This window comes from Muscardinus avellanarius (assembly GCF_963383645.1).
Source record: "Muscardinus avellanarius genome assembly, chromosome: 2".
Classification (NCBI taxonomy): domain Eukaryota; kingdom Metazoa; phylum Chordata; class Mammalia; order Rodentia; family Gliridae; genus Muscardinus; species Muscardinus avellanarius.
The window spans coordinates 15,514,955-15,528,679 of NC_137787.1; the positions used below are offsets into that span (position 1 = coordinate 15,514,955).

Below are 13,725 nucleotides of genomic sequence, written 5' to 3' on the forward strand. Positions count from 1 at the left end.
TGCTTTCTCTAAGTTCCCTTCTCTTTATTTTGCCACGACATTGGTTTCTATTGCTTTCTGTCCTGTGTGCCTGGAGGCCCTCCTTGGTCTCGGCCCCGCGGCCCCCTCCCCTCCTCCTCTTGTTCCCTGGATGCCCTGCTCCTTCCTGTCCTGTGGGTGGCCCCTGACTCGCTCTCCTGGAATGCCTGCCTTCCCCCGGTGGCTCTTCTTCACTCCACTGTGGATGGTCTTCTCTGGGCATCTCATGGTCAGAAATCAAACCCGTTCTAGCTCGTGGCTGGTATTTATTATACTCCAGGATTCTCCAATGCAAATGGACAAGAGTTTGCATTTTTATTTTGTCTTTATCCTTTACTAGATCTGCCTCTGTCTATTCAAATGGGACTAAAATTCACCCCTTCAGTTAACCCTCGCTACTGTAAGTTTACTTGCAATCTCAGCTTTGCTTTTCTTTAAACTTCCTATTTGGCCTTGTATGTCCCTGGACGCTTCTCTCTTCTTGGCTTATTATTTACCAACTTTCTTACAAAGCACAGATAAAGGTTCGGAATCCCTTTACAGTCACTTTCTATCATCTGTCACGAGTAGGATTCATCTGCCAGATTGGCGTTTAAGCTTTTAGAACATCAGTCGCAGACCACTCACCCTTCAAACCTGTGGCTGTTCCCCTTTGTGTGCCTGCCCATAGCCAGTGCTCCAGGGCATGGGCAGCTCATAGCATCCCTGTCTGGCTCTAGAGCTGCCTCACAGCCCAGTTACACGTCTCTGAGGTCATAACCTGCAACTTAGTTGTCTTTTCTTAACCCAGAAGTCCTAGGTTATAGGTTTATGTCCCAACTCTGGGGACATGATTTTAGCTAATATTCCAGAAACATTTCATCCATTTTACCATTTTAAGAAAAAAAAACCCCAAATATTTAGTCAGTTTACTATGTCTTAATTTAATCTTTATACACCTTATATTTTTAAGTGCTTAAATGAGAACTATATTGCAATAAAAATGTAGTGATATAATTAGCCAGCCATTAAAAGTTTACTTCTAAAAAAAAAAAAAAGAAATATATCATTGAATTTGGGAAATGTTTTTTCTCTCAGTAATATCCTATGCCCTATTCTTTTGTTCATTGAAGAATTTTTTAAATCAAGTGATATTAGAAGAGTTTGCTTCCAGAAGAGTTTTCTTTGTCCTGTGTTGTAGAATGAGCAGTGTTTGCAGTATTGATTGGTCAGGGTTTTATCAGAATTGTTGCTACGGTTTTCATAAGGATGAACACTGGAAGGGTTTCTAAGAGAGTTCCCTTCTTTCCCTATTTTTCCTTGTAAATAATGTTAAATGTTATAAGATCTAAAATGCTACTTCAGGGATTCCAGTTGTTGGTCAGTATAGAAGTAATGAAAGTTACGCCTTTCTTTTCCTTCTCCTCCTCTTTCACCAATTTTATTTTCATTTTTAAAGAGAAATTTGCAGATACAAAATACCATGTTTTAATATGTGAGATTACTTTCTACAATTCTTTCTTTTATTCATGGGAATTCTAACATTTTGGTACTCTCCTTGAGACTAAACTGTAGATGTGGCCTCTTGAAATGGCCTGGAGGAATTCTCTAAAGTTCATGGTTTTTCATAACCCGCCTTCTCTTCCTCATTTCTGAAGTTTGTTTTCTTTGATTAAATCAATGATGATAAGGTGAATTGAGAATGCATTTTTATCTCAATGTATTGAACCAAAATTCAACCAGATAACTCAGAGCATTCCAGAGAGAATCTGAATGACCTTCACCAATGCTAAGCCTAATTAAAGTATAAGGAGACTCAGAATGATTTTCTATTTCTCTAACATTAATTTTCCATTCTATTCTAGTCTACCTCCAGAAGCTCTGTCTTTGTCATGAACCCAAATTCAAGTCACTAAAAAATTCAATGAATCTTTCATTAAGCTAAGAGCAGCTGAGAGCCCTTCAAGGCTACATGCCCAGTAGGTGTTCAATTCTTATTAATTAATAGTGTTGAGTGAAGCCTTCCAGGACTGATTCACACGGACATCATCTTAGGAATAATATATTCCTCTTTGGTTTTCCTTTCCTCTAGTGCTAAGAAAGACCAAAGGTTTCCTCAAATTGTGCCCTTACATTATCCAAGGGAAAACTTTGCACTCAGCATCTCTTATAACTCCAGCAAATATTATCTTCTGAAGACAGATAAATCAAAATCTCTGGTTACTAATTTAAGTTATGTATTTTTTGGCACTTTTCAATTCCAAGAAGATTTACAAGGATTAACTAGTTAATCTTTCAATCTTCAGTAAGTAGCATTAACCCCAATTTATAGAAGCTAAGAAGAAATGCCTCAGAGTCTCACAGTAGATAAGGGTCTGTTTGAGGATTTAGACACTGGCCATATTTTCCATTACGGACTGAAGCGTGAAGTTTTACTGATGTGCTCGGAGTGTGGAGGTGGCTGTCCCAGGGAGCTTTTGAACCTGATGTGGGGAGGTTTCCTCTTGTTAGAAGAGGAACTCTCCATCCTGCCAGATCCTGGGGTCAGCTCGCCCACTAATCAGATTCATGATGTGGGGCCCGTCATCTATCTCCATTGTACAGATAAGAAAAAAATGCACTCAAAAAGGTTAATGGAAATATTTGCTTTGCTAACCTCCTGAAACTGCTGTGAAGGTTAAAGGGATGGAGTAAGCAGTAAAACTTTATAAACTGTTAGTTGCATTGCTATATAACGGCATGCTACATTATAGTTATTTTTATTTTATATATAGCTTTATACATTATATTTTACATTTATGTGGCTTTTGTTATCTGAAGCATTTCCTGCATGCAGCTTGAACCTTTTTGTATTTTTCTTTAGAACAGAATTCAGTTAAGGGTATATAATTCTTAAACTGTACTGAAAAGGATGTAGTTGGTGAAATGCCATAAATAATCTCACTGTAGCAGGCATTCTGCTGTAATAATAGAAGACCTTCAAGACACATCATAGTAAGACACACAGTAGGAAGCTGAAGATAAAGTTAAATGACCAGTCACTGCCTTTTGTAAGCATTTTTCCAGAATCTATATACATAAAAAATAAGGGGCTCATGTATGTATTAATATGGAAGATGAATCCACATGTATTTACATAAATTAGATGGTGTATTTCTGTTAGACTGGGACAAAACCTTAAGCTGAAATATATATTATATATATATATAATATATAATATATATGTGAGATTACTTTCACATATGTGAGATATATATGTGAGAATATATATATATATATATATATTTTTTTTTAATTAATTAATTTTTTTTGGTGGTACTGGGGATGGAACCCAGGGGCCTGCTACCTCTGGGCTACACTCCCAGAACTATTGTATATTTTATTTGGAAGCAGGTTCTCTTAAGCCAGCTGAGGCTGGCTTCGAACCTGTGTGATCCTCCTGTCTCAGCCTCCCAAGCGCAAGGATTACAAGCATGCACCACCATACCTGGCTAGATATTTGAGTCATTAAGTAGTAGCTGAAGAACCCTGAATTTTGCTTAGGGTTTTCCTAGGATGTTATCTTTTATTTGCAGATGGAGTTAATCCCCCAAACCATCATAAAGTAGCATTTTGGAGCTGCTGTATATGCAATAGTTGCTCATTTGTAATATCTTCTATACTGTCAATATAACTTGCACATTCATTTTAATGCTCTAGAGATGGTAGCTGTGTATCAAGTTGTGTGTGTGTGTGTGTGTGTGTGTGTGTGTGTGTGTGTGTGTGTGTGGTGATCAGAGTCTGCATACCACCTTACCTTATTCTTATCCATTGAAACTAGGTGCAGTAAATTAATTGCCCCGTGGCTGCTGGAAGACCCTACAGGCCTGGGGACGGGTTGCTGCGTTCAGAGTGGGGTGTCACAAGTTCCTCGAGAACTCCTTGCGTTAGTGTCAGTCGGGTCCGCTTGGCAGGACTCTGATTGCTGGTTTGTCCTAATGAGCCACCTGTCTGTCTTGAATTCCTGGTCTACACCTGCCTTGAACTCTGAGGTTCCTCACTATTGCTCCAGTAACTCCTGACTTCTGTTCTTCCTCACCTTGGTAACTGCTTATTCTTCATATCTTCTTTCATGTCTGTGATGTCTAATCTACTGTGATTTTTCTGGTTTACTTATGTTGTTTGAAATTGCAGAATATGCTTATTTTTATCATCTTCTAGACATACAAGTTTTTTTAATCTTAAAGAAATGGGACTGCATTATGTTTATGTGATTCTGCAACCCCCCCCCCCACCTTTACAGGTCTATCTTGGAGCTCCTTCCACATCTGTTCATGTAAATCTACCTCACTCTTTCCAACAGCTACATAAAATCCCCATTATTGTGGGGGTATACACATTTTATTTAAACAGTTCCCTCTGGATGGACTCAAGTTGTTTCATGTTAGCAGTATAAAGGACACTGCCCATCCAGACATGGCGGCACATGGCTGCATGTGTAATCCCAATACTCAAAAGGCTGAGAAAGGAGAATAGCAGATCTACAACCAGCCTCAGCAACTAAGCAAGGCCTTCAGCAATTTAGTGAAACCCTGTTTCAAAACAAAAAATAAGCCGGGGGTGGTGGCGCACGCTTGTAATCCCAGCATCTGGGAGGCTGAGATAGGAGGATCACAGTTCGCGGCCAGCCTCAGCTACTTAGTGAGGCCCTTTGCAACTCAATGAGACCCTGTTTTAAAATAAAGAATAAAGCCAGGCGTGGTGGCTCATGCTTGTAATCCCTGCGCTTGGGAGGCTGAGACAGGAAGATTGCGTAGGTTTGAAGCCAGCTGCGCTGGTTTAGGAGACCCTGTTTCCAAAAATAAAAAAAATAGGTCTGGGAGTGTAGCCCAGAGATAGAAGGGCTTCTAGGAGCCCCAGTATCACCAAAAAAAAAAAAAAAAAAAAAAGAATAAAAAATAGGGCTGGAGGTATAGCTCAGAGGTAGAATGCCCCTGGGTTCTATCCCCAGTACTGCAAAGTAAGTAAGTAAGTAAATAAATAAATAGAATGGGGTTGGGGGTGCAGCTTAGAGACAGAATGACCCTGGATTCAATCCTAGTACTGCACACAAAGATACTGCCATGATCTTTTTTGTTTTAATATTGTGTTGTGCACTAAGTTGAGTATAGCATGAGAATAAATTCCTTGTGGAATTGTCGAATCAAAGGATTTGTATGTATAAAATTGGTGGGTACCACAATTTGACCTTGCAATATAGTCTATGATATTTATAAATTCTATTCACAGTGAATGTGAATACCTACTGGTCCATACCATCACCAGCAAGGAGTATTATCTTTTAATTTCTAGGTGAACATTAATTAATTTTGCATTTCTCTGGTTACTAGTGAGCTGTACCTCTTATTAGTTGTGTATTGTTGGTTTCCTTTTCTTACCTTGTCTATAAATTGCTTTTTCATAGCTTTTTTTCTATTGTGATTTCTTTTCTGTATTATGTATCTTATCTCCTTTCCACTGTACTATATGTTGAAAATGTCTTCCCCAGTGTGTTGCTGTAATTCTAAACTTGCTTGTAGTGGTACGTAGTCCACACTGTGTTTCTCTGTCTCCAAATTTTTACCTGGGAACCTTTGTTCTGCTTAGTGTTTACCTCTTTATACTGAGAAGTGCAAGAAAGAGTTCATAAGGTGATGCTGTGCCCTTGTATAATGTTATTTTCTTCCTGATGGTTATTCTCAAGAGAAAACCTAATACTCCAGGAAGTTCTGAGTTATAATGTCATGTCCCGGTGAATAGATTTTTAAAATTTTGAATTTGTTTAAATATGTCTTTCTGTGTATACAGTTACAAGCATCTATCTATCTATCTATCATCTATCTATCTATCTATCTATCTATCTGCATACATAGAAACTTTTGACAGAAAAGGAGATAAATACAGATCTATCATCTATCTGTTTATTTTTTATTTTATTATAGCTGCTTTCTTGTGAGTAAATAGACCATAACCTTTGTAGATGAATTAGATGCATTTTTTTCTAGGTGGGCCATTTATTATGATGATATGTTTATTTGCTTATATGCCCATAGATTCAATTAGATCTGTCAACATAAAGTATGTTCCATGTTGTAAAGTCTGCAAGTATATTGATCTAAATTCTAAATATATGGAACAATCTGCTAACATATTGATACCCATTTAACAGAAAATAATAGCATTCAGTAGAATCAGAGAATTGTTTATTAGGAAGTTATTAGCCCCCAATATAATAGGAACAAGGTCTGTTCGGTGGCCAACTCATTCACCTACATTACATCCCATTATTATGGCACCCCACTGTCCCAGATACCTGTGATATCAAAATGACTAGACAAGGTCTCTGCCCAGAGTTCAGGCAGTGCTTGGTGACTAGAGTAAGCACACACCAGTGCACAGACATAAGTGAGAACCAGTATAAGGTGATGTGGACTCTGCCTGTGGAAAAGAGGACTTGGGGAATCACTGTGTTCCTGACTTTTAAAATATGAGCTTGGTGATTGCCAGTGGAAGAATAGAGGGAAGGTCATTTGAGGGAACATTCCAGGAACTGTTAGAATGTGCCAGGACAAAGGCATCATGACCATGGGGAGTTTGTGGCACCTGTGTCTGTAGCATGGTACAAGCACTGGCATATTAAGCAGAGAGCAGGGCTTGGGCTGTTGCCATGATTCCTCTATGCCAGGCTGAAGAATTACACTCTGTCCTGAACATAAGACCTCACGCAGGAGATGAACAGGATCAGTGTTTTAACAAAGTGTGAGTGATGGTGGCTCTGAGTGGGTGCAGATACCACCTGGAAGGTCATTGCCGTGGCCCTATTGTGAGGTGCTGTGGGCCCCAGCAGCTTGAGATGGAGAAGAAGGAAAGAGTTAGGAATTTACTTATATGGTGGAATTGATAGGAACTGGTGATCAAATTGAGAAGGCAAGACCAAGGGGTTAAGAGGAATGAATAAGGAAAGAGGGAAAATGATTTGAACTCCAGAACGAATTAGATGGAACAATCAGGAAGAGTTTGCAGCTACTAAACAAAGACTAACAGAAAAAGTTAAACCTGAGGTCAGTTTGTGATATGGTGACGTGGACTGAAGAGTATCCAGGTAGAGATGTAGAGCCAGAGGTAAAAGCCTTGAACTAATGCCCCAGATGGAGATCATGGCTAGACAGGTAGGTGCTGAGCTACCTCTGGTCTAGACAGAGCTGTATGAGCCCATGAGATTATCTGGGAGAAAGTGTGTATTGCAAAGAGAAGAAGCTGTGCTGAGATACATTAATATCTAAGGGGAAGGTGGATCCAAAATATAAGTATCATACAGTAGAAATGGTGCTCCCCCCTTTCTTTGACAGCTGTGTACCATGTACTTCATACTTCACAAACAAATGCAACATAGGGAGGGGGAGGTAAATCAAACCAGAAGCCAGAGAGGAATCATCAGAGATGGAGGAGAACAGGCATTAAATGGTATTGCAACATCAAAGGAGCAGGGGAGAAGAGAGTTTTCAAGAAACAGATGGGTGAAGAGTACGGAACAGGGCCTGAAGGTGGAAAACTGAGGGCTCTGAATGAGCCAGTATGAAGAGAGCACCTTCAGTTGGCTGGAGTGTGGCTGCAAAGGGAAAGTCAAGGATCAGCAAGGTTTGGAATAATAAAGGGCGATGACAGTAAGGATAGTGACTGAACCGCACGGTCTGGCTGAGGCACTCGAAATGAGCCATCTCTGAGCCATAAGTAGCATCTTGCTTTATGCACACACCAGGAACTATCAGACTCCATGCTGGTCTGTGACAGCATTCTTGATGATGGACCATATTAGCAGCAGGTAGGCATCTGAGAGGTGCAGACTCCTGGGCCCAACCCAGACCTCCTGAAGCGGAAACTGTGGGGGTAGAGCCTGCAGTGAGTTATAGGGGTCCTTCTGGGTGCATTTGATACATTCTAAAGTTTGAAAATCACTGGCTTATGATTTTCAAACTTTAGGAAAACCAGGCATAATTTGGGGGAAAATTTACACAGTTGAATTAATTAAGAGTGAGCTTCTGAGAGAGTCCTAAAGCAAAAAGTCAAGATTCCCAGACCAGAGGGCAAGAGAAACAAAGCTCCACCCTCGAGTCTAAACTGCAGCCGGCCTTCACCTTGTATTTGAAGCAGACAGACAAGGGCAGGAGCTGAGCAGCCTCATTCCTCTACTGAATCTCAAATTTCTTGTTGCAACATAAAGCATTATTATCTAAGGACATAGCGTGTTAATAGAATGTAGTTTTGCTTCTCTTAAAGGCCTGGGACTCCTTGGTTCTATTTTCCCGTGCTTAAAATACCACCTGGTATTATTTTTATCTTTGCTATGTTGCATACCAAAGCTGGAGACACTGGCACATGTTTTCAATGATACTTCTGCAACTTTATCAAAACATTTGTTTTTATCTTTCCAGGTGTGCGAGCTGGATATCATCTTTAATTTTGAAAAGGCGTATTTTATCCTTGATGAATTTATAATAGGTGGAGAAATTCAGGAAACATCTAAGAAAACTGCTGTCAAAGCCATTGAAGACTCTGATATGTTACAGGAGGTCAGTCCAATTTCCCACACTATGGGAAGAGGCGATGATGATAATATTGTTAACAATTATAATCTTAACCAACATTCTGCGAGTAGTTGTGCTGGGTATAGCTTCTAAGCATCTTACAGGTATTGGTTTACTTAATTTTTTCCCTGAAACTCTATAAAATAGATAGTAATGTTACCCCACTTTACAGATGAGTAAACTAAGACATCAAGATGTTAAACAACCTGGTCAGTTTCCATGTGAATAAGTGTGTAGTAGATATTTGAACCCAAGTAGTTGGCTCTTTTTTGAGCTATGTAGTGAGAGGATACCTTACTGTCAAAAATGTATCAAATGATTGGTATTATTCTTTGAAAAATTAATTTTATGAGATGCATAAAAAGACTTTCATTAAAATGTCTGTACTGCCCAGTGAAAGGAGAATAGCAGTATATAGATATTTCATTACCCAGGAATATTAGAGCTTTGTTATTGAGGATGGCATTTTATCATTTTAATTAAAATTTCTTACACCTTCTGGGAAGGCTGCGTGTGTGTTCCTGTTTGCATAAATAAACTGGGAGCACTGTGGCTTGCTTGCCGAGGTATAAATGAACTCAGAGGAAACCCCTGGCACTGTTCCTGACTCTTTGCAATTCTTATATCATCATGGGATTTTTCTTTTAGAAGCAGCACAGATTTGCATCATACGTAATCAAGTCACTTGGCTCCTCCTGGCCTCCCAAGGATTTTGAAAAAGAGCACTTTGCCTCACTGACCTTTGCCCTCCAAAATGAGTTGATCTAACAGCCCCAGCTCGAAGGCATGGCTGGGTGTCTGGGTTCCTGCATCTTTCCTACCACGTGATGCTTGTCCCACAGCATCATTTTGTCTATCTTTCTGTTGTCATACTAGTAGGCCAAGAGGATTTGGAACATTATATAAAGTACCTTTAAACATTGGTGTTGCAGCCATTCTTCCTGCTATTTGGAAATAAGAGGCTGATTAAGTTAACAGAAAAGCATTATGTATGATTTCTCAGCAACTGTTTTGGTATTTTTTTTTTTTTTAATGTGATCGCTTGCTCCTGCAAACAGAAGTATTGGTCCTCAGGTCAGTAGACTTGAAGAAAGACATCTCTTTGACTGGATACCCATAAGCTGCTCTGTGTGCCTGTTAAGAGGCCACAGCAGTCATTACTAGGGGTGTTCTCATCTCAAAGAATTAATTTAAACTCTGCGACGTTTACATAGCCCTCTCTAAAGGGGATTTTACAGGTACTAGAGATATCAGTGGTTTGGAAATCCCAGAGAACAGCATTTCTTAAAATATGCTGGGGGTGGAGAGAAAAGGGATGGGAGGTAGAGGTTATTTATAATACTATCCTCAGGGTCCTTAACGTGAAATCTCCAAATAGAAGAAACAGATTTTTCACGGGGTCTTTGGCACTTCAGTAATTAAAGCTCCTTGAAGTGGGGTCAAGACACATTTGGGTCATCTGGAAATTTCCTGCCCTGTCTGAGAGTTTTGAAGAGATTGGACACATTTCTGGTTCCATTGAGATGTGGGAAGCAGGAATTTCAAGAGTGAGCTCTTTCACAGTTACGCGCTAACTGGTACTTTATGTTCCTGGCGACTGAGTGGACCGTCGTGATGGGTAGCTCTCAGGGACTCTGCGTTTGGCCCTGTGTCCCCCAGTGAACAGGCAGTATCATGGCTGGCCTTCAGTCAATCTTGTTGAGACACAACACCTGCCAAATAGAAACAGCATTTCTGGTGTTCTTTTGGGATCCAGTACTTCAGTGAAGTCAATGGATATTTGGGGGAAGTTTGTTGAAAAATTGACTCTGTATATCTCAGCTGCTTCAGGGAATTTAGAATGAACAGGAAATGTCAATATAATTGCATAAAGAAAAAAGTTTTTCTCTTTTTACTTCTGTCCTTTGGCCCTCAGTACATATTTGTAGTTACCCTAGGCTAAGAAAGGCCTCCGTGACACTGATTTCACTTTTAGAACAAACATAAGCTTGAAGTATCCCCTGGGACTTTTCCCCAGCCTCTACCTAATAAAAGTTTCTTAGGGGGAGGGAGAAAGCTATCTTCATGTATTTAATAAGAAGATCTAGTCTCTTATTCTCAAAACCCCAAATGCTCAAGGTTTATTCTGAGTGTATTGGGGCTATATGTTGATAATGGGATAATAAAAGCAAAGCTTAATTGGTTGGGGATGAGTTATTTTGGAGACGGTAACAACAATGTTTTCTGTGATGACAGAAGAAAAAACATTCTGAAAGGGGAGCTTAGTTTTTAACTGCAGAGGTTGCATTTCCTAGGACCACCAGAGGGGCGCACATCACCAGCAGATGCTTTACAAACATTAAGCCCAAGGAAGGGCAGATGGTACCCCAAGAGCTCAAGCCTTAGATGCCTTGTACACATATGTGGATGTGTGAGAAACTGCTTGTTGGGCCCCAACACTGTCACCACTCTTAGCATTTTAACAGCTAAGCCAAACCATAATGCAGGGGGAAGTCAGAGCAAGTACAGCGCAGAATGCACCAGAAACACCATAGTCCTAGATAAGATACAGCAAGACACAGACTGCAGCCCTCCTCTTGTGATGGGAAAGGCAGAGCTCTTGAAGGTTCTGTCAATTTAAAAAGTCCATTCCAAACCTTTCTAGTTGCAAGCTCAAGAAAATACCAGTATCAATGATATTGGCTCATATAATTTGGGTGACAGCTGGGCTCAGTCAGGGTAGCCAAGGAAGCCTGAGTCATGGTGCAGTGTGCACGGTATTGGTAGCTAGAGGCCTGGGAACCACGAAGCCAGTGTTGTACCCACTCCAGGGCCCTTGACTGTCTTTTGGATTCTTCAAGGCTGCAGAAAGGGACTGACAATGGATTCATATAGCATGCATTTTAGGCAAATTTGAAAAAGTAAGTCAAATTTGCAAAAGATATTTTACTTATTAAGACTATGTAGCCATGAAATAACTATAAGATAGTATGGGGAATATCAAATAATTAGTTAATGAAAATAACATGCTATTGTTCTGAACTCTGTGATAATTTTTATTTTTTCGGTATGGGTTGGAAACTGGGGCATTCTACCTCTGAGCTACACCCTCAGACCTATTTTTTATTCTTTATTTTGAAACAGGGTCTCACTAAGTTGCGGATGGCCTCACTAAATAGTAGCCGAGGTTGTCTGTGAACCGTGATCCTCCTGTCTCAGTCTCCCAAATGCTGGGATTACAAGCATGCCCCAACACTCCTGGCTCTGTTATATTTTTTATATTTGTAAGCTACTGCCATTTCTCATTCTAAATAAACCATCACTTTGCATTACTTTTTAAATAGCATGAACTCTATGATCCACAATACCAATGCTGCTGGTCAACGCAATAGTCCAGTTAAGTTAAAAGACACAGGTGGCATCTTTTAGAAGAGATCCGAGGCAGGGCCTTCCCTTGACCAATGTTCATTTAGGAAGTCAAAGAGCTTTTAAAGAATGCATGGATGACTGAGTATTAGTATTTTCAGCAGAGGAGCATTGAAATTCTAAAGAGAGCATGTAAAGAAGCTAGAAAGCCCAATTTCCAACCCTGGTATCCCCTAGGCCATCTTGCTTGGCGAATGACCTTGGTTTCTTTTGCTGTCGATGTCTTTCCTGGTAGGCTCAAATGAATCACATAAACTGGGATCTAAGCTTCAGAACAAGACAGGTTGATTGCTAAATGAGCCAATGGTGACATACCTGGAAGCAGCAGGTGTTACCTAAGGAAAAATTTTTCCCCCTTTAGTTCACTTATAAAAGCAACCCGGGGCAATGCTGTTGTACAATATATGTGTCCCGAGGAGGAGAGAGTACAAGAGAAAGCCAGTTTATCTTGTACGGTATAGAGCTTGTAGTATCACTGTATAACTCTGCCTATACTTGTGAATCTGTTCAAACATTTTTCTTTTAAGTGCTGGAAAAAAAAATTATGGCCTTGTAGCTTGTTAGCAAATGTAGTAACTGAGGAACAAGATGAAGAAACATACTCTGTATACTTTGGAGAAAAGCCTTTTCAAAATACATGGCCAGGATTCTTCAGAAACATAGCACGTTTATCTTTTTGTCTTGGCAGTATGTGTAATAAAGATGTTCTGCACAATATAGAAAACAATACATATGTTATGCAAGTACACTCCAGACTTCTCTAGGACGTATGACTGGATGTTGTCCTCCTGATGTCTTTAGCAGACACATTTATCTTAAGTCAACAGTGATTCTTGGCAGCTGTTGCTTTGGCGTTTCTCTTATCAGACATTCATTTTATGATTAAGCTTAGCTTTTACTCAGTTGAAAGTTGTAGAGTTCCAGCCATATGGTTGTGTGTACAAATGATACTCAAACTTTGAACCACCTTTCTTGATTAGAATGCGAGGATTTATGTCCACATATGCTTTGGAATAGTTTTCTCAATCATGGCAAAGGATCTAAAAGAATGAAAAATATCTCAGCCTGCTCAAGTATGTGATTTCAGGGGAAAATTGTTCTCATTCATTGTTCTCTTTCAGACAATGGAAGAATACATGAACAAACCTACATTTTAACTGTACGTCTACTTGAAGACGCCGAGTGCTATGTGTTGTGAATTTATAAATAAGCGATGTCTTACGTCCAGTCTGCACTGAGCCTGTGGCTCCATGCCAAAATAAAACTTAAAGGGATTCCTTGTCAACCAGCAAAAATCAAAGTTGTTTAGTAGAATATATTTATAATTGCTATATGTTTGTGTTATACCATACACAAATACCTTTATTGTGACTCTTGTTTCTTGAAATAACTGTCATATAACACAATAGACTAAACACTTGCTTGGGATGTTTTAACAATCTCATATTTCAACAAGTCCAAGTCCATGTGAGATTTTTCAGATAATTTTGAAAAATGAGTTGCAATATATTTTTATTATTTGATCTTTTACCAACAGGTTGAAAGCTGTGTTATGTTAGCACATGATTTAGAATGTAAAATATCCCTTATATCATTAATGCCTTTCCTGTATGTTTAGTTTTTTAAATTGTATATTAATTCAAAATTATGTTAATAGTTCAGAGTTCATACATAAGGCTAGAAATTTTTAATATGCTTAGTAATACTGTAATTTCAGGCC

At 39.4% G+C, this 13,725-nt stretch overlaps 1 protein-coding gene across 1 annotated transcript in view; it reads left to right on the top strand.

Annotated features, from left to right (window-relative positions):
* Positions 1-13,162, top strand: part of AP1S3 (adaptor related protein complex 1 subunit sigma 3) — a gene marked incomplete at both ends in the record, with an annotated part of 36,571 nt that extends 23,409 nt beyond the window's left edge. Inside the window, 2 exons of the mRNA XM_080689310.1 lie at positions 8,448-8,585; positions 13,127-13,162. Coding sequence (XP_080545436.1) covers positions 8,448-8,585; positions 13,127-13,162 — 174 coding nt within the window. The remainder of the gene's footprint in view (positions 1-8,447; positions 8,586-13,126) is intronic.
* Between the last annotated feature and the right edge of the window lie 563 nt (positions 13,163-13,725).